Source organism: Gorilla gorilla, chromosome 7, assembly GCF_029281585.2.
Source record: "Gorilla gorilla gorilla isolate KB3781 chromosome 7, NHGRI_mGorGor1-v2.1_pri, whole genome shotgun sequence".
Taxonomy (NCBI): domain Eukaryota; kingdom Metazoa; phylum Chordata; class Mammalia; order Primates; family Hominidae; genus Gorilla; species Gorilla gorilla.
In genome coordinates, this window is record NC_073231.2 from 127,484,201 (window position 1) to 127,504,746 (window position 20,546).

General features: G+C 40.8%; 1 protein-coding gene and 1 long non-coding RNA gene across 2 annotated transcripts in view; one reads left to right on the plus strand and one right to left on the minus strand.

Moving 5' to 3' along the window:
- The window catches only part of HAS2 (hyaluronan synthase 2), a 28,660-nt gene extending 16,021 nt beyond the window's left edge, over nucleotides 1-12,639 (minus strand). The window contains exons 1-2 of the mRNA XM_031013564.3: nucleotides 12,500-12,639; nucleotides 592-1,218 (exon numbers count right to left, since the gene is read on the minus strand). Coding sequence (XP_030869424.1) covers nucleotides 592-1,218 — 627 coding nt within the window. The 5' untranslated portion in view covers nucleotides 12,500-12,639. The remainder of the gene's footprint in view (nucleotides 1-591; nucleotides 1,219-12,499) is intronic.
- Nucleotides 12,640-12,952: 313 nt separating this feature from the next.
- On the plus strand, nucleotides 12,953-16,927 carry LOC129524067 (uncharacterized). Its single transcript, XR_008667725.2, has 4 exons — nucleotides 12,953-13,096; nucleotides 14,225-14,372; nucleotides 14,994-15,138; nucleotides 15,883-16,927. It is a non-coding gene; the product is annotated as an uncharacterized lncRNA (long non-coding RNA).
- The last annotated feature ends 3,619 nt before the right edge of the window (nucleotides 16,928-20,546 follow it).

A 20,546-nucleotide genomic window follows, 5' to 3' on the forward strand; every position in this document is an offset into this window, starting at 1 on the left:
AATAAACATTACTTTGCTTTTGCTCGAAGATTTTTTTTTCTCATTTTTTTTTGTTTTCCTTTTCCTTCTCTCAATTTTAAATTTTTTTTTTTTGCTCTTTTAAATGAAAATTGTTCTCACCACCCTCATTTTGCCTCATTTTGCAGTCTCTGCGAAAAACATTTCATAGCCTCCCTTCAGCCTGCAGATTTTCTCAAGACCCTTCTGCTCAGGCAGACACTATTTTCTTACAAAGCTGGAGAGTTTTAGAGTGTGGAAAATGATGTTGGATTTGACTTGGCAGAACCAGGGGGGCAGAGAAGGTAAAAGAGGGGGAGAGAAGGGAAGGAAGGGTCTCCTGTCAAAATAATCCTGATTTTTAACCAATAACACAGCACAAATTAAGCATTTTCATTGATAGTCTCAACAGTTTTACAAGATTTTTTTTCCCTTTTTCAAAATGTGCTTTCAACAGTCATGCTGTTTTCAAATGAACTGAAAGAAGTACTGTGTTCAGAAGGGACAAGGATGGGCTATAGCATATGACTGGACAGATACAAAAGCTGCTTTATTTAAATGTATGTTTGCCCTGGCAGGAATGTGGAGACCTACCTGTACATAATCCACACTTCGTCCCAGTGCTCTGAAGGCTGTGTACATGACTTCTCTTTTTCCACCCCATTTTTGCATGATGCAGATACTTTTGTTGGACAAGACCAATTGCGTTACGTGTTGCGAGCTTTCTTTATGTGACTCATCTGTCTCACCGGGACCCTTTTCGTGGAAGTTGTTCTTCCAGATATAAGTGGCTGATTTGTCTCTGCCCATGACTTCACTGAAGATGTCCATCATGTAAAGGTCATCTTCTGAGTTCCCATCTATGACCATGACAACTTTAATCCCAGGGTAGGTTAGCCTTTTCACAGATTGCAAACATTTCCTTAAGTAGTCTGGATCTTCTTGATAGGCAGCGATGCAAAGGGCAACTGTTTTGTTCAACTTTATGGGGGTTTCTAGGGATTTTTTCATTTTTCGGTGCTCCAAAAAGGCAAACAGGCTTTGGATGATGAGGTGTGATGCCAAAAAGGCACCATACAGTCCAAAAGAGAAATAGTAATTATCCGTTTGGATAAACTGGTAGCCAACAATATAAGCAGCTGTGATTCCAAGGAGGAGAGAGACTCCAAAGAGTGTGGTTCCAATTATTCTCAGGATACATAGAAACCTCTCACAATGCATCTGTAATATAATCAGATGATACTCTTGGTTAACCATGATTGTCCCACACTTGTTATATACCTAGTATCATGAGGAGAGTATTGGACTAGAAGCATTCAGGAGTTTTAACACTCAATTTCTCGCCCAACTCATTGTGTGACTTTCTGCACTTCAGTTTGCTCATCTGCAAAATAGGGATAAGGATGCCCTTCTAGCATACCTCAGAGGGTTATTTCAAGAGTCAAATGAGATGATGGTACAGCATACTACTGAATGCCATAATGCTTTAAACAAATACTGCATACATTGCTTTAATGTGTTCTATCACTTGCCTAAGGCTGTACTCTATATATGTGGTCATAGCCAGGCAGGGACCCTGAAGTTTCTAACACCCAAAGAAGTCATTCTTCTATATAGTCCCCTCTGTTAAATGAGGGACTTTAGAATTGAGTATTTCTGAAGTCCTCACTGACACTAAAAATCTTCCATCCCTAAGTACCCTGCATAGATGTCTATTAAAGCCCCATAATTCTGAATTATACTCCTTTGTTCCAAAGTCTCTCTCTTCCATCTGCCATCATGAATACTAGATGATTAGATCCTGAGCATCATGAACCTTACTGGAACACAGTAAACACAATAAATGTTTATAGAAATACTGAATAAATTAAAGGACAAATAACATCATGATTTATTTCAGCAAGTGAGTTTCCATCCTGTTAAAAGCCATAGCACATTAGACCTGAAACACATTTCCACTCAGTAATAGTCAGTTTTGCAGTCATCCCTAAATTTTATCTATCTCCTGAAAAAAGTTTTAAACAACTCAAGGACAAAAGGACCATTTTTCCCAAAACATTTGTATTTCCCAAAGCATTTCCAATGCTTAGCATTAAAGCGGTGGTTGGCAACCCTTTTTATTTCATTTTTTTCTTCCTGGAGTTTTATTTTCCTCCTCTTCCAAGGATGAACTAACAAAGAAGATATAATTGGTATAAATGCAATATCTTCATCTTTAGTCATTCGCATCCATTTTTGGGCTTTTCTCATATTTACATATATTTAGTGCTTAATCTTTTTCTTTAATTCAACTGATTTTTAAAAGCTAAATAAGTTTATTTTAAATAGAAACTTAGACTAAGCAATTACCTTTGCAAAATCTTTTGCTTGATGTGCTATTTATAATTTCGTAATCCACATGCAAACTTAACACTGACTGTTCACACAGTATCCTCTAGGCTATCAACAGCTGCATGGCCACCACGTTGCTCAGCTCCAAGAGGCACCATTCACACAGTCACCTGCTATTCCCTGCAATTGTACATTGAGAAGATCCTAAGGGGATCTGCACTGTACTTTTGGGAAACCTTAGTGTGGCTTCTTACCAATTGTGTTACCTTTCCTTCCTGAGCATAGACTTGGTATGGCCAAGTCATTCCAGGCTTTGGAAATCTGAGATGTGCCACTTCCAGTAAGATCTTTTAAGAAAGAGAATATACCTCCTCTCATCTCTCTGGCCCTTCCACAGGCTTGATACACATATTAACAATGTTTTAGGGAATTGGAAAGCCCCAAGATAGATGGAGCTTGGTCCTTGGATTGCCATATGAAAGGGAGCCACCCACCAAACAGGAATACCTGCCAAGGACTCTTACGCTAGCACAAAATAATTTCTGGATTTTTGTTTGTCCATTATGCATTTGGGGCTTGGTGTACTCCACTAGTATAACTTAAATAATGCAAAGTGCCCTGGAGATCAGGATTCTAGCTTGCGGACGTCTCTTTTTTATTGTTGTTAAATGGAAATAACAGAACTTGTCAAAGACCCCACAGGGCTGTGGTGAGGAGCAAAATGGAACAGTGTTTATGAAAGTGTTTTTAAAAACCAGAAATGCATTGCAGCTTAAAGGATCAGTTAACTAGGAAGCGAAAAAGCAAACACAACAAAAAGAAAATTGGTGTTCCACTTCTAGCAACTATATGGGACACCATAGCGTGTAATGTAGGAGTCTGATAAATGTAACCTTAACTCAAGTGGAAAGTTTAGACTGTTGGGGAATGGTGAAATGCTGAGTTTTCAGTGAAAGGCAGGCAAGTACAGCATCTCTTGTTAATTAACACAGCTGAGGGGATGCTGAAAACTCCCACATGGTACATTAACCAATGCCTGAAGGTGCTGGGAGCACCAGACTTGGAACTTGTCATTTCCAAGACGTGAGTCATTCTCACAAGAGTGAAAAATTTCAAGGGGACTAAATCACTTTGCCAGGGAGAAGCTTAAGTGTGTATTTAGCTTGTGTTTAAAATCACCATAGCCAGCAAAAGAACTGCCTGCCATTCTTTTCCATTATTCACATTTTCCTTGCTTTTATCAGCACACGTGGACATAGAGAGTGTTGACATAGCATCTGCTGGCCACAGCTGAAGTGGGAACACCCTCTTACATCATAAGACTCTACAGAATGTCCTTTTGAAGCTTGGGAAAAGTACTTTACTAGCATGCCACAGCAACGTGGCTAGAAGTGAACCTTTATATTTCTGCAAGATATCTCAGTGTTGTCTAGCATGGCACACACAGCATCTTGGTACAGACCAAAAGGCAAAAGGCACATTTTAGAGCCAGCTTTGCTGAGGGAATACATTGATCTCAGGGAATGACACATAGGACGTGTTTCTTTATAATTTCCCCTGGGCAATTGCATTGATATGGGCACCATGTGTTAGACTTTCTGAGACAATCCCCAATTCAAATACTCTGTTTCATAAGCATAATCTCCTTGTCAGACATATGACTGTATAGTTAAATTGGAAAATAGAGTTAGTTCAATCCTAAATTATAAGTACTTACTACTAGGTAGAAAGATGATTTTGAAACCTATACTCTCTAAATATTTAAAATTAAAAACTCAAGATTTTTTTCCCCCAGTATGAGACTTTGGTCTACTAATTGATACCAAATATTTACCAACTTGTGTTCTCCAGAGAATTAGGCCAAACCAAGTGTTAAAGAACAGCTTGCTATACTGTAATGTATATCATTATATATATCTCCACAAAGTCAATGGAGATATATAATCTGTTTTCACTAACGTGTCCCAAGGACATAAAACACTGCCCAGCTTATAGCTGGTGTTCAGTAAATATCTGTTGAATGCATGAGTGCAAATTTACTCATCTTCACCATCATCATCATTATTATAATGGCGGCTAACATTTATTCATCATTTATTAGGTTTCAGGCGGTGGGGCAAGTTTCTTTTTTTAAGCATAAACTTATTTACTCTTAATGACTTTGGGTGGTAAGCACATTATTAATCTCATGTTACAAATAACTATGCATATAATAAAGAAACCAAGACTCTGGGTATTTAGTTAACTTGTCATAGTCAAAAAACTAGGAGTTGGATCCACACAGTGGCATAAGGCCAAATAATTATTCTCAATAAATTTGCTGAATATATTTGAATCCTCATGACAAAATAGGTGGCATTCTTTTGTTTCTGGCTAATAAAATGTCATCGTATAAGGAAAGATTAGAAACAAACTTTGAAAATTGTTTCCCTACCTTTTTTTTTTTCGAGACAGAGTCTCGCTCTGTCACCCAGGTTCCCATGCTGGAGTGCAGTGGTGCAGTCTTGGCTCACTGTAACCTCCCCTTCCCAGGTTCAATTGATTCTCCTGCCTCAGTCTCCCGAGTAGCTGGGACTACAGGCATGCACAACCATGCTTGTGTAATTTTTATATTTTAGTGGAGATGGGTTTCACCGTGTTGGCCAGGCTGGTCTTGAACTCCTGACCTCAGGTGATCCGCCTGCCTTGGCCTTCCAAAGTGCTGGGATTACAGGCATAAGCCACCACACCCAGCCTGAAAATTGTTTCCCTACTGTTATAGAAAATGGGAAATTGGCACTCACTCAAGTACAGACACAAGGCTAGCCAATACTGAGATTTCGGGCTCATATATTTTCTATGTGGAAATGACCTAAAGAGACATGAAAAGTGGTTGTTTCAAAGGAAGAGGCTGGTTCCATCTATGTAATAGCAATTCTGCTCCTAATGCCAACAGCCAAAATCCTGTGTTACCATAAAAAAGGCACTAGTGTTCCCACTTCTTCCACCTGTGGAGCAGATATACAGCCTTGCTGTTGGCTCATATACCCCAGTGGGACTCTTCAGGTCACTGGACCTCGAAGCCATTTCCTCTGCCTTCACCTTTTGTATTAAGCAGAGAGTGAAATGTTGGATGAAAGGAGAGTAACATCTACTCTCACTGCCCCAGTTCAACAGTGAGAATTGAGTTCAATGGAGTTACCCTAGTTTTTTGTTTTTTTGTTTTTTTTTTGAGACTGAATTTCCCTCTTGTTGCCCAGGTTGGAGTGCAATGGCATGATCTTGGCTCACTGCAACCTCCGCCTCCTGGGTTCAAGTGATTCTCCTGCCTCAGCCTCCCGAGTAGCTGGGATTACAGGCATGTGCCACCACGCCTGGCTAATTTTGTATTTTTATGAGACGCGGGGTTTCTCCATGTTGGTCAGGCTGGTCTGGAACTCCTGACCTCAGGTGATCCACCTGGTCTCGAACTCCTGACCTCAGGTGATCCACCCACCTCGGCCTCCCAAAGTGCTGGGATTATAGGTGTGTGCTACCGTGCCTGGCCAGAGTTACCCTAGTTTTCATAAAGTGGTCCTTCCATTTTGGATCTGGAAGAAGCTGAAATGAATTCAAATTTATTGAGTCAGCATCTGGGAAAGACTACAATTAGGTCTGATGATACCTCTTCTGGGAGGCCTTAGCTTATCTGTCCTTCTAAAGCAACTCCTCCACCCTTGCCCTCTCTTCACCCCCTGCCATGCTCTCTCCCCTTAACCTGCTTGATTTTCTAAGTAGCATATATATATATATATATGTATGGCCGTAGAGTATACATGCACATACTCTATGGCCAGGGGGGCTTGTGTAGTTCAATTATTTGGTTTGTCCTTGCATGAAAACCAGGGCTTGGCACATAGCAGGGACTCAATAAATACATTTTTAATAAATAAATAAGCCCATTTGGACTCAGGCAGTCAATGTAGACTGACAGACACAGGTCCTACCCCAATCTTTACTGCAGAGGCAATGAATATGTAGTAGAGACAACCAAGCCCTTAAGGGTACCCCTCAAACAGTCTTTTTTTTTTTTTAAGAAACCATCTCCATAATTTTTCACCCAGATGTCTAAAGGTAATGGTTATGGGGAGTCCCAGAACAGGTCTAGAAGGCCTTTGGAAAGCAAAGATAGAAAAGGCAGATGGTCCCCAAGAGCATTTACAGGGATTGTAAGTTGCAATCTGAGCTATCTTATGAGCTCAGGGGTCCAGTTTGGGGTATCAACTTTTATCATCTTGAATTCCAGTACCCTTACAGTGTTTATTGTCTATTAATCCATATGCTGCTTTATATTTTGACTCCAATGACTTGTGAGCATGTGTGCATGTATGTCTTGTCTCTTCAACTAAATAAATTATCTAGTATTAACCAGATTAGCAAATATTTTGAAGTCAGTTATACTATTGTTCAAATCCCAGCTCTGCCATCTACTATCAATTTCAGAGAATTTGACCTCTGGAACCAGACTGAGTTGGGATAGAATCCTGGCTCTTCCTTTTAGTGGCTGGATGACCTCGAGCAAGTTATACAACACTTGTCATCTTCAGTTTCTCCATCTATAAAATGGAGCTAATCATATTGACTCATAAAATAGATTATGAGATTTAAAAAAGGAATCTAAGTACATATTTTAAAAAGAAATTATCAACAATTAGATCTTAGTGATGTTAGCTTCCTGCCAGTAACTACCTAATAACCCTGACTCTCCTTCCATTTAACCCATTACTTATGGGTTAACAAGTAATAACTATGGCATGATGAAAAGAATAGGAGGACTGGGAATCGGAAGAAATGGATTCAAGTCTGCACTCTGCCTCATATTAGCAACCTGGCTCAGACAAACCACTTGAGGGTTCTATGAATAAGTCATGTGTCCTTGGACAATTCAATTAATATCTTTGAACTTAAGTTGTAAAGTACACTTGAGTCTCTTCATCATTGCGTCTCTTCATCCACTGAAGTCTAAGTTCAGTGTCTTTTCAACTTTTGGCCAAGCATTTAAACACACAAAGGCACAAAAGATGATGAGACATTTAAAGAATGTTTATCTAATGAAGGCGTGAACTGGTTCTAAAACATAGGCTGTCTTTATGCATAAACTCATGTTGTATGGGAGAAGGGGCCATAGGCCTTAAATCATATGCATGATAATTAGAATTGGGAATATTTATCTAGGCTGGTGACACTAGCAAGGACAACAGAAATCTGCTTCTAAGCAGACATACTCAGGTCAGGTGGTAGCTATCTGCTGGCTAAGAGTGGATTAGGAAGGTATGGTGAACAAAAGGTTAAAAAGTAGTGGTTCCCAAATTTTGCTATATATGCAAATTACCTGCAAAGCCATAAAATTTACTGATCTGTGGCTCCCACATTTTGAGTTCATTGATATGGGCTGTGCCCAGGTCATCACAAGTTTTAAAATCTTCTCCAGCAATTCAGCTATATAACAAAGTTTGGCAACCACTAGGTTAAAGTAAAATAAGACTTTCATGACCTCATTCACATTGATACCCATCCCTGATGTGTATTCCCTCTGCTACTGTCCCTAAGTAGAAATCTGAGATAGGAGGACCCAAATGAAGTCTCCCCGCAGCAGTCTTCACATTACAGCACATTACCCCCTGGAACACAAATCATGAACCCTCCCGACTCCCCCTCCCAACCTCCCTTCTCCCCTTCTGACCTTCTCTTCCTCTCTGGCTTTGAAGTCTGCCTTTTTCTCTCCAGTCCCACTGCAGTTATCCTAGCAAAGACCCTTGAGCCAAGCTTCCAGGGTTAGTATACAAGCCTTTTTTACAGGACTTGTCACTCTAGCGGTGTCTGGGTTCAGAACTGTAGGTTTCAGATTTCTTTTCCTTTGCACCATCTATATTAATAAATTATTTTTAGGATGTGTGTTCTTCCAACTGCTCTACTGGTTCCTGAACTTCACCATCCTAAACTTAGTTCACAGTGTAGGGGAAAAAAATTACCAAATGACTTGACATGGAATCTTAGTTTTATATGTACCTACATTGGCTCCTGGGAATTATATCTATAGGTCAAAACCCTACCTACAGAGCCAAATGTAGCACAAACGCCAAGTCTCTTTAGGAAATCTTCACTGATCTCTTTCAATCAGATGTGACTTCTCAATTTGAACCCCCATAAAACTTGACTGGTGCAGCTGCAGCATAAATTAGCATGAATTCAATTCAAGGGCATTATATTCCAAGAATTCTTGGATTAAATTCCATCCACACCCCTTATTAATTCACTTTGAGTGAATTGCTTAACTTTTCTGAGGCAAAGTTCTTTTACTTATAAAACTTTCTTTGCAGATTAGGATTAGATATATGTATGTAAACCATCTAGTTGAGTGCCTGAAACATACTAGACATGTGATAAACAATAGCTGTTGTTTCTTATGGGCTAGATCATATTTTATCTTACAGTGTATTTTAAAATTTCATTAAATACACTTTTAACTCATTTTTTAATTATCTGCAGTACAGATGTATTCAGTTAAGAGGCATTCATTAATAAATTTACTTAATTTAAATAAGAAAATATTTAACAGTGTGGCCTTGTTATATTTAATTGACTCTCATCAGTAACATTCTCCTAGATTGTGGGAAAGGCAGTATATATATGAACTCCACATGACTACCATTCAAAATAGACTTTTCTTTTTTTTTTTTTTTGAGATAGAGCCTCACTCTGTCGCCCAGGCTGGAGTGGAGTGGTGAGATCTTGGCTCACTACAACCTCCACCTCCCGAGTTCAAGAAATTCTCCTGCCTCAGCCTCCCGAGTAGCTGGGATTACAGGTGGCCACCACCACATCTGGCTAATTTTTGTATTTTTATTAGAGACCGGGTTTCACCATTTTGGCCAGGCTGGTCTTGAACTCCTGACCTCAGGTGATCTGCCCTCCTCAGCCTCCCAAAGTGCTGGAATTATAGGCATGAGCAAAATATGCTTAAATAATTTAAGGCTGTATGCAGTAGGATAATACTCTACACAGATTGCTGCTAGAAGGGAAAGGATAAAATACCAAGTTGGGGTGATGGAAATGAGTTCTCTACAGGTAGCTGTCCCTCCACTCCGTTGGCATACCAGCTGCCACCAACTCTGTCATTGACAGGAACACGGCATGGGTTTGCATGGATAAAAAGAGAACCCAGAAGGAGACATGGGGGTTATGCTCTGTCCTCTCATTACTTTAACTCAGGGATCACACTTCATACAAGAGCCAGGAAGCTAATAATGTAACAAACTACTTGTTCTTAGACTTTGAAAGTAAATGTGTAATATAGCTTTGAAAAAGGGTATGTCTACCTTGATCCATAGACAAAGGACTTTCCCCAGAGTGCCAACAACAGGAAATAAATGAACCAGTGACAAGTAAGTGTTTAAAAATTCAAGAAAAAAAATTTTTTAAAAATCTTACCTAGTAAGGAAACCATGTATGGGAAAGTATTTATGAAATTCAATACTATAGGGCTATATTCTACAGACCTAACAAAAATGAGTGGTTCCAACTAACTTACTTTCTAGTAACAGTTTCTTATTCACTTGTTGCACAATTCCCAATTTCCAGGAAGGTAGCTGACTATCTTTGCTTTATGGAGAGTGACATTAGAGTTTAATGCTAGTCACTGATTTGTTAAGTCCTTGAATTTTTATAAACTGCATAACTTTCTTTGATAAAGGGATTCAACTCCGGGTACAGTACAAGCAACTCAGGTAATATGCATTTGTCAGCACGTCCACAATATATTTTTCTATTTACCCGACTCAGGTGATATCTAAGAAAAAAGAAATAGGGGGGATGATACTTTAGTTACAATATTTTGTTCTAGAAATGTCCACTTAAAAATCAGAATTATCTGTCCCATAATTGGAAACACATACAAAACATAATATATAAACGCAACAGGTAACTTAAAGTGTTAAATTGTCATTGAAAATGTAAAAGAATGGCCAAACTATTGGGAAAACTTTTGGTGGAGTATGATGAGTACTCAAAATACAGTACCTCAGCTGTACTGTAACCTTATTAAGCTCTAGAAAAATGTGGTGAAAACTAATTTAATGAATGAGTCAACTTGCACACATTGGAAGGAAATAAAAATTTAGAATTTAAAAGTTCTTTTCAATTCAAGTCATAGAACTATAAAAAAATTGTATCTACAAAGAGGTTGATGGACTTGGAGCTATGGAAATACATATTTTAATTTTAAACCTGGCATCGTGAATGTAAATATGTGTTGACCGTTAAAAGCTTTATTCTTAAAATAACCTTTTTAAAAAATAATAACCTGGTTTAATACCACCAGAAGTACTTATCATATGCCTTAACCGCAGTGAGAAATCTGAGCCAAAGCCTTGGAATGTACAATGAGCAGCGAAGTTGTCTCCCTCTTAACAAGCGGCCTCACTCCTTCAGCAAGCCCATCTACCAACTTCCTTCTCTTTATTCTAACAGTGAGCTGATGGTCTATATATACTCAGGCCTCCAGTTGGGGGAAGCCCTTGGTGGCCAATCGGGGCTTCCCTATCTATTGCGTCACACCTCCCCCCTGTGTGTGACGTCAAAGGCAATCCCAGCCCAGACACGTGGGTTGGAGCAGCGTCGCGTTTCTGGGCAATTGCTCCTGAGACCCAACAGGCAGCAACGGTCCCAAGGGTGAGGAAGTGGGCAGGGAGGGGCTGATGGGGCTTCTACACGTTCCTTCCCGTAGCTGGGCTGCTGCAGCTCGTTCGCCCCAGAGGCGCGCGGTGTCCTTGAGTCCAAGTATTCAGCGCGGACGTTTGGGGGACGGAGGGAGAGGCGCTAGGGGAAACTGGCACCTAAGACTGTGTAATAGGACCCGGGTCTTGCAAGCCCTCCTCCCCAGGCACCGCCCCTGTGCTCCCAGCGCCTCTTTGCAGCTTTAATTATCCTTTCAGCGCCGTTCCCCCACGGCTGCGTTTCCGTGGTCAGAGGAAAAAGGCTCTCTCGCCTCCCGGTTCTCACCCTCATACAGACCCTCCTTTCAGACCCGCCCTCCTGTTCACAGGGACCCATTTCGGAGCCCTGGCTCACGCTGGGCGGGAACTGCCGTGACGAATTCCGCCCAAGGTGTTGATTATCCATCCCAACCCAGCCTCTGGCTTCCCTCCCACCTCCACCCCAGCTCCCACAGGCCCCTCGCCCCCTTCATCGGCTGGACGCTCGAGACGGCGCCCCCAGATCTCCCACCGGGCAGTGTCCCCAGCTGCAGCTGAGGAGAGAAGCGCCGGCGTGCGCGGTGCCACGTCGGAATTGGCTCTGGGGACGCTGCAGCTGCCGAAGCGCAGCGCGCGGTCCCCACGCACGCCCTGCCTCCGGGCGGCCGGCGGGCTGGCCCGGCGAGGAGAGGAGGGATGCGCGCCCTCCTCCCGCTCCTATCTGCGGGTGCCACCGCCTGCGTCAGGGACCCCTGGCCCGAGTAAGGCTTCCGGAGCCGAGCTGAGCCCAGACTGACGAGCCTGACACTTTAATGGGGTGCGGGAAGTGCAAAGGAGGGGAGGCCCGGGAAAGGGGGGAGTGGCCGAGAGGGGATGGTAGCTGCGAGGAGGTAGAGAAGGACCCTCCTTCTCCAGGGTCCCAGCTTGTCGGAGCTGTAAGCCCAGATTGCTTAACCCTTTGCATTCCCAGCAAGAAGCGACTTTTTCACTTAGAAGTAAAACGCGCTGGGCTATTCCAGTTTTTCTCCCCACAGTGTGTGTGTGTGTGTGGGAAAAAAAGAAGGGAAGGGGTGGGGCGGCTGTGCAGAATGCATTTTCCTTACATTGGGAATTCTTGTTTCCTAACTCTGGAGCCCCTCTGCTGCTCCGGAAGATGCAAAATGGAAAAGTACATCTGGGGACGTGCAGCCTTCCCCAGGCAGAGAGGCTACCTGTGTCCTCAGAAAGGCAGCGGATTTCTGGCGAGAGCCGCGGAGATGGGAAAAGAGGGCTATGTTGCTAAGCCTGACAGTGACCTGAAATATTCCCTGATCTTCAGTCTGTTGGAACTTTTTAAACTTCCAACTTTTCTATCGAAACTGGCTTAAAAATTTTAAAACAATTATATGGATAATGTCTTCCTTCTCCCTGGCCTGTTGGAGGACCTTCATCCTTCACCAAAACGCACCAGTGTAACGTACCTTGTTCAGTTCTTGGTCATAAAGTCGTCCTCAGCCTGTCTGTGTGGTCCCGGAGGGTCGGTGGCGGGCAGTTTCCAAAATTGAGGTAATAAGAGATCAGATGAATTTGAGACGACCGGCCAAAAAAAATAAGAAATTCAAAAACAACATTTAAAAAGGATAGGGGAGTCTTAAATGTTTGATTCTTCCCCACTTTAAAAAATAATTTCACTAATATTCTCTTTATGTTTCCGTTGCACTTCAGTCTAATTCTTAAAAAAATTATGCTTTAAAAATAAATTAACTTTTCTTTTTTCTTTTCTTTTTTTTTTTTTTTTTTTTTTTTGCTTCAGTCTTTCTGCCCCCGATAACAGAAAATCTCTTTTTCGTCTTAAAAAAAAAAAAAAAAAAAAAAAAAGCCTGTGGAAGACTCAGCAGAACCCAGGAAGCGCAGAATTGGGAGAAAAGTCTTTGGCTGGGGCTGTTTCAAGTGTCTGGTTCAATGGGCTGCTCGAAGCCAGGACTGGGTAATTCTTTCCAGACGTCTTGACTTCTCCTTCCTCGCCGTTGTTGCCTTTCTGCCTCCTCCAACTTAAGGGGGTCTTAACAAGTGAGCTGGTGGGTGTTTTAATAGGGCGGCGGAGGGAGTGGGGGGGTGAGGGAAGTGGAGAGGGAGGTGTGGACTGGGGAACCCTGAGGGGAGGGAACTGGGAGCGCGGGCGGGCGGGCGAGCGGGAGGCGGGGAGGGGGAGACGGAGAGAGAGAAATTGGCCATTCAAAGCCTTCTCTGAGCTACAGGCCGGTTCTAAACTCCAATGAATTCAATTAACTTGATTGCTAACGTGTGCAGAGAAATGCAAGACACATAGGGGGCCACCACTTGATTCCCTACTCTCCTCTGGCGGCGGAGGTGGGAGCCCTCGCCTCTTGGATTTCCCTCAACTCCCGCGTTACAAGTTCCCTCCAAGCGATAAACTCCCAGTTGCGCTGAAGTAATTTGTTTTAAAGCCAAATGGTGCCCTTCAGCTAAGTAACCGACCCAAGGAGGAACAGTTGGGAGGGGTGTGTGCACGTGTGTGTGTGTGTGTAAGTGTGCGCGTGTGTGTGTGTACCTGGAGCCTTCGACAGCCGTCTGGGACTCTAAAAAGATCGCGCTGGTCCACCACTTGTTAACCCTTTCTTCCCGCCAGCTCAAAAGTTTCTGAGCTGACGTCAAGTGTCAAAGCCTTTCTCATAAAGAGGTTTCTGCCGTGGGTGGGCGGAAAAAAATAGAAAAGTAATTATATGTATATTTTTGCTCAATCTGGTCCCCTAACGTAAACATACTCAAACAGCTCGCATTAAAAATAAAATAATAAAAATTGTTTTCTGGAGGACTTATATTTAGCCATCTTGAAGGAAATGGCTTAACTGGCTTTTGCTTTTTGCAAGCCTTCTGCAAAGTTGACGAGTACAAATATGTCTTGCTTGGAGATGGCCTTTCCTCGTCGTTTTCACAATGCCCCAAGGCTGGGTAGAGTTCGTTTTTTGGTTACTCCTCCCCCCACCACCCCGCCTCCTTTCTTTCTCTTGGTCCTTGCCAACAAGCCTGCTGATGACTGAAAATGGACAGTAGGTGGCACTGTTTAGGAAAAAATGAGAGTGACTTTACAAATTAACCAACTTGGTCTTGGGAGATTGCGCTGAAATTGTTATAGGGTAAAACAGATTTTTCTTTCTTTCTTTTTTCCTTCTTCCCCTTCCAAGGATCTTCTGAGGGGTGGACTTCTTTGGAACTCGACAGGACCTTGAAGACTGGGTTCTTAGTCCTTATCATATATATGGGCTATAATGAATAAGTCTAAACAGAAAAGTCTAATAAACTGGAAATGATGCTTTCATCACGTCACACAAGGTGTAGTGTTGGGGGATGTGATTAGAGGTCAAGCATTTTAGTGCAATACCAGGTAGTCAGCCATCCCAGTCCCCAGGGGCTGACCTGCAAAGTACTGCGCGTTTCCGCCCCCTTCCCACCCCCACACACAGCGGTTACACCTCTGGGAAGCATTACCTTGGCCTGATGACTTCACGCTGCTCAGGGGACCCCACTGATTTCCCCCAGCAAACCTTCACGCTTCAGCCTTTGTTTGAACTCCGCCTTAGGTGGTTCAACTCTTGGAGAGACTGGCTTAAATTTCAGATCACAATTTCATCCCACTTAATCAGACTCGAGCTTCCTGATTCAGTTTTTCGGTAGTTTTCAAATGCTAAACTATAATTTTAAATATATCACCTAACTTCTGTACTCTGACATATAACGTGGATTAAACTGATTTAGAGGTAGAGTGGAAATTGTGGGGTGCCAAGTGTCTAGCTGTGAGGCCCCAGGGGGACACTTAACCTTCCAGCTCTAAACTTTCATGAATATGACACGTAATGCCGGAATACCTATTATTGCTTACTAGCATTTAACTGTGCTTGTACTAATAGTTCAAGCAAGAAGCACATTTACTAAAACTGGTTTTCTTTATTATAGAAAAACACATTTGTTGTTTCTCGCCTCTTGTAATTCATGACCCATAAGACAAAAGTAAAATGTTCTCTGACTGCAAATGGATGTAAAAGCTGATTATACAGCTACACATTTCTGTCATCCTCCCATCTCTACCCCAAAGAAAGAGGTAAGAGACTAATACAATGTGAAGCCAGAGGTGAAAGTTATTTGAAAGCAAACTTTCAAGTTTGAGAGAGACTTTACATTCGAATCCTATCTTTGATGTTTGCTGTTTGTGAGATCCCAGGAGCATATTTTACCTCTCTGGATCTTCATTTCCTGGTTGATAAATGGAGAAAATAGCTACAAAGTGGTTTTGATGATATAATGTGTTAAATTACATTAAGAGCTTAGCTCAGTGCCTGCAACATTGTGGGTATTCAGAAAAACATTAGTACTGCACTCCTTTCCTTGCCTTCTATTCCTTAAATTATTCTTGGTGAGCATTAACCATGGTTTCATTCTAGGTTCTCTTATTTGACCTACTTCAGCTTTCTACTGTCCCCTCACTCTTTTATTTTTATTTTTTATAGAGATGGGGTCTCACTATGTTGCCCAGACTGGTCTCAAACTCCTGGGCTCAAGCAATTCTTCTTCTACCTTCCAAAGTGCTGGGATTATAGGTGTGAGCCACTTTGCCTGGCCCCTTCACTCTTTTAGATTGACTTAGTCAGTGCCCACGAATATATCCCAGACATTCACATTTAATGCAACTTCTTTTCTGAGTCTCAGGCCAAAATTACAACTATCGGTCATGGAGTACTGATTCACAAGCACCAAATTGACATTAAGATCCAGTTTCACAAATAAGCTATGGCAACAACCAATTGAATAACATTAGATAATTCACCCTTAGCTTTCTATCTTACAGAAGCTGTTTGGATCAGAAGATGACATCCTTTCACCCATCCCTTTCAGGTTTTGACATCCTAAAATGTACCTTATGGAACCCATACCTGTTATGTTTTCACCTGTACAAGGCAACAGAGAAAACATGGTAGTTTTTACTTGAGTAGATGTGACTTAGCAATATGTTGTTGCTGACCTCCATCCCACAGCACAAAACATATGTTTATATGTCTGAGAGACAAAGTATCCAGAACAAGGATTTAGTACCTTCATAATCCTCTGTATATGTGGTTCTAGAACTTTTGGTAAAGAAACTCTTTATACTCTTATTAATTATTGAGAACCTCAAAAAAAGTTTATGTTATATCTATCAATATTTACCACATTAGACATTAAAGCTGACTTAAAAAGTTAAAATACTTAAGTCATTTAAAGTAGTAATAAATGCAGTTACATACCAACTTAATAACATTTTGTGAAAATAGCTATTTTTCAAAACCTAAAGTGAGAAAAGTGGCAGTTTTCCATTTTTGCAAATCTCTTTGCTGTCTAGCTGATAGAAGACAGCTGGATTCTCCTATTTGCTTTTGCATTCAATTGTTGTTTTGATTGAAGTATATGAAAAAAATCTGGTGTCATACACATATATAATTGGGAAATGGAAGAGTATTTACATAGGCTTTTTAAGATATTCTTCCTTTATACTACATCAAAACTTGATAAGTTGCAATGTTGTGAATTGGCCCTCTGAAGATTTGCTGAAAATCACTGACATGAAGTAGATTAATAGGATAAAAGGCATATACATTTATTTAATGTGTATACACAGCGGCGTTTAGAATGAAGACCCAAAGATACAGAAGAAATTGTCTGTTTTTATGCTTAAGTTTAACAAGGAATGAGCAGCCGTGTAGAGATAGGATAGGACAAAAAGGGCATAATCTAATGCTAGCTGACTGAGTGAGGAAGCCCAGCAAGGCCTGTCAGTGTCTCCTCAGTATGCGTGAATTTTGTGTACTCTGATAATACATTAAAATCTGTTTATGTACTCTGATAACACATTCAAATCTGTTGTTCTGTTTTACACTTTAAATGCATCTTTTATAACCATTTATGAATTTGTAATATTGTGTATTGATTATCTAAAAAATACAGGTCCAATGAGTTATTTTTATTTTTTTAATTTTTATTTTATTATTATTATATATATATTTTTTTGAGATGGAGTCTCTCTCTGTCGCCCAGAGCTGGAGTGTAGTGGTGTGATCTCGGCTCACTGCAAGCTCCGCCTCCTGGGTTCACGCCATTCTCCCGCCTCAGCCTCCCGAGTAGCTGGGACTACAGGCACCCGCCACCACACCTGGCTAATTTTTTTTGTATTTTTAGTAGAAACGGGGTTTCACCTTGTTAGCCAAGATGGTCTCGATCTCCTGACCTCATGATCCGCCCACCTTGGACTCCAAAAGTGCTGGAATTACAAGCGTGAGCCACCGAGCCTGGCCAGGTCCAATGAGTTATGCAGATTTTCTAAATGTTGACACATTTCATTTTTGATAACCCAAAAGATCACAATCATTAATATTACCACAATCTCATACAGCGTCTTCAAATATTAAGAATCTGTCATGCCCATCGTGGCAAATACAAGTTCCCCAAAATTCTGGTTTTCTCTTGAAAGCTCACATATTATCATTAGCAATAAATACTGTCAGTTGCTTGCATTGTAGTGACAGGTTCACTTCATTCAATTTTTAAAAAAAGGCTTCCAAATGCCCATATTTGAATAATAGTAGTTTGTCTATTAATTATTCTTTCAAGTAAAAATTATGTTCCATGATAAAAATGGCCAGTTAGTTAAGGCTTGCAACTCAATCACATGAAAGCTTTTCCTCCAGATAACCAGGGTAGCTTGGTGTGCAGCAGACTAAAGATGTCTTCTTTACTGTGTCCTTTCTATTTCTTCACACAGAATGTTAAAAAGCCAAATACTCAAGGATTAAAATTTAATAAAATTAAAACTATTGGCTGGACGTGGTGGCTCACACCTGTATTCCCAGCATTTTGGGAGGCTGAGGTGGGTGGATCACCTGAGATTGGGAGTTCGAGACCAGCCTGCCCAACATGGAGAAACCCCGTATCTACTAAAAATACAAAATTAGCTGGGCATGGTGGCGCATGCCTGTAATCCCAGCTACTTGGGAGGCTGAGGCAGGAGCATCACTTGAACCTGGGAGGCGGAGGTTGTAATGAGCCAAGATCGCGCCATTGCACTCCAGCCTGGGCAACAAGAACGGAAATCCATCTCAAAAAGAAAAAACAAAAAACAAAAAACAACTATTTACTGCTTTATCAAGGATCTTCTTAAATGAAACTTGCCATTTATTTCCTAGTGAGGGCTTGGGGGTAAAGCATGTGAGAATGACTGCTAGTACAGTTTGCTACCACTGACTATTTTCCAGCTAAGGCACTATCAGTTTTGCCCATCATTGTCTCTGCATCATCAATATAAATGTCAACAAAGTGAAAGATTAAAATGCCTTAGAATTAATATTAAAATCATTTTGATGCCCTGAAAGGGCTTCAGGGTCCCCCAAATATCTACAAACCACATTAGAAAATACTGGTTTGTATTAAGCATACCAAATGCAGCAGTGTACAAATCTGATTGTTTTACTTTGAGAATATAGACAAACTTATGCACATTGAGAAGATATCTAGCAATAAGAACAGGAATATTGATAGCAACTCTGTTTCACGATGCATGGCTATAGGAACTAGTAATGCTTAGTATGACACAGAAGATTCAGAGGATGCAAGAGACACTGGGAAACTTATATGTCTTGGATACACATGTGAGATTTAGCATATGCCCTATGATCCCAAGACTGTCTGTATACCACTGGGGATTAAAACACAACATATTTCAGCTCTGCAAATGATGGAGTCTGACTGTGTAAAGATGGGAAAGAATTAACCTGAAATTTAGTTTTCTATTTCCAGTTTGCGTGAGGCAAAGGGATTTCCAGCATCTCATAGAAATTGGACTACTTGCCTTTTAGTGTTAATTCCAAGGCTGAACTCCCATGGCTCTAGAATTAATGCGGAGAAAATTTTGAAGATGGTATGGCTGTATTAATGATGGTCACTAGATTTTAAAATGTGAAGAGACGGAGATCTAAGCATTTATCAGACACTCAAGAAATTGGAATGAACAGATTGGAAGAGATTAAAATACTCATTGATTCATTGATATAGATAGAGGAAGATCATTTTATTTATCATTGTAGTTTTTGAAGATTTCACTATATCAGAGTAGTAATTTGTCAATCTTTGATCCTTTCAAATTGGACCCTGAATATTATTTGAGTTTTTTGTTTGTTTGTTTTTTGAGATGGAGTTTCACTCTTTTTGCCCAGGCTGGAGTGCAATGGCTCCATCTCGGCTCACTGCAACCTCTGCCTCCTGGGTGCAAGCAATTCTCCTGCCTCAGCCTCCCGAGTAGCTGGGATTACAGGCATGTGCCACTACACCTGGCTAATTTTGTGTTTTTTAATAGAGACAGGGTTTCTCCATGTTGGTCAGGCTGGTCTTGAACTCCTGACCTCAGGTGATCTGCCCACCTTGGCCTCACAAAGTGCTGGGATTACAGGCGTGAGCCACCGCACCTGGCTTGAGTTATTTTTTAAGGATTTTCAAAGTGGAAATGAAAGGAACAAAAATCCAAAAGTCATGGAAAACTCTTTATAATCATCTCTCAATAGTCCTTTCCACAGATGAGGAAATTAGCTTTAAAATATTATATGACTAAAGCTGTACCCTAAATGGTAGGTAGGTATTCAAAAGTATTTAAGGTCAATAATTGTGATCTGATTGACAACAAAATCATCAAATATAGCCATCTGGATCACTTACTGAAAAAGAAAGTCCTGTATTTTTGAACTTTACATTATATCGCTGAATAATTACGTAGGAGCAAAGTTTCATATTATTGAACAATTTAAATCTTAAGAATTATCTCCAGATTCATGTGTGTTTCAGATCTAAGGGCAGAAAGTTATCTTACATAGCCTAAATAACATGTTTATCAGTTGTATTTTTCTGGACCCAGATTATAGAAAAGGACAAAACTATCCTTAATTTAAATGTTAGCAACTTCTGTCAAGAAAAGTTTGTGCTTTACAGGACAAATCAACAATAGCAGAAAGTGCTACTCAAGGGGAAGGTTTGTAATCTAATCGTCCTTTAACATTTTAATGGCCTTAATTGTAATCCCTAAAGATAAGATTTTAAAATGTGTGTGTGTGTCCGTAGCAATTGCTAATAATCTCAATGGGGGAAACAGATTAAGATCTACATTATAGAAATAATCTTCCTTGGAAATCATATGGCATTTTATCTTATTCCTGAAAACTTAACAAGCTTTCCAGCTTTTTATTTATTTGTTTATTTATTTATTTTTTGAGATGGAGTTTCGCTCTTGTTGCCCAGGCTGGAGTGCAATGGCGCGATCTCGGCTCACCGCAACCTCCGCCTCCCAGGTTCAAGAGATTCTCCTGCCTTAGCCTGTTGAGTAGCTGGGATTACAGGCACCCGCCATCATGCCCAGCTAATTTTTTTTTTTTTTTTTTTTTTTTGGTACTTTTGTGGAGATGGAGTTTCACCATTTTGGCCAGGCTGGTCTAGAAC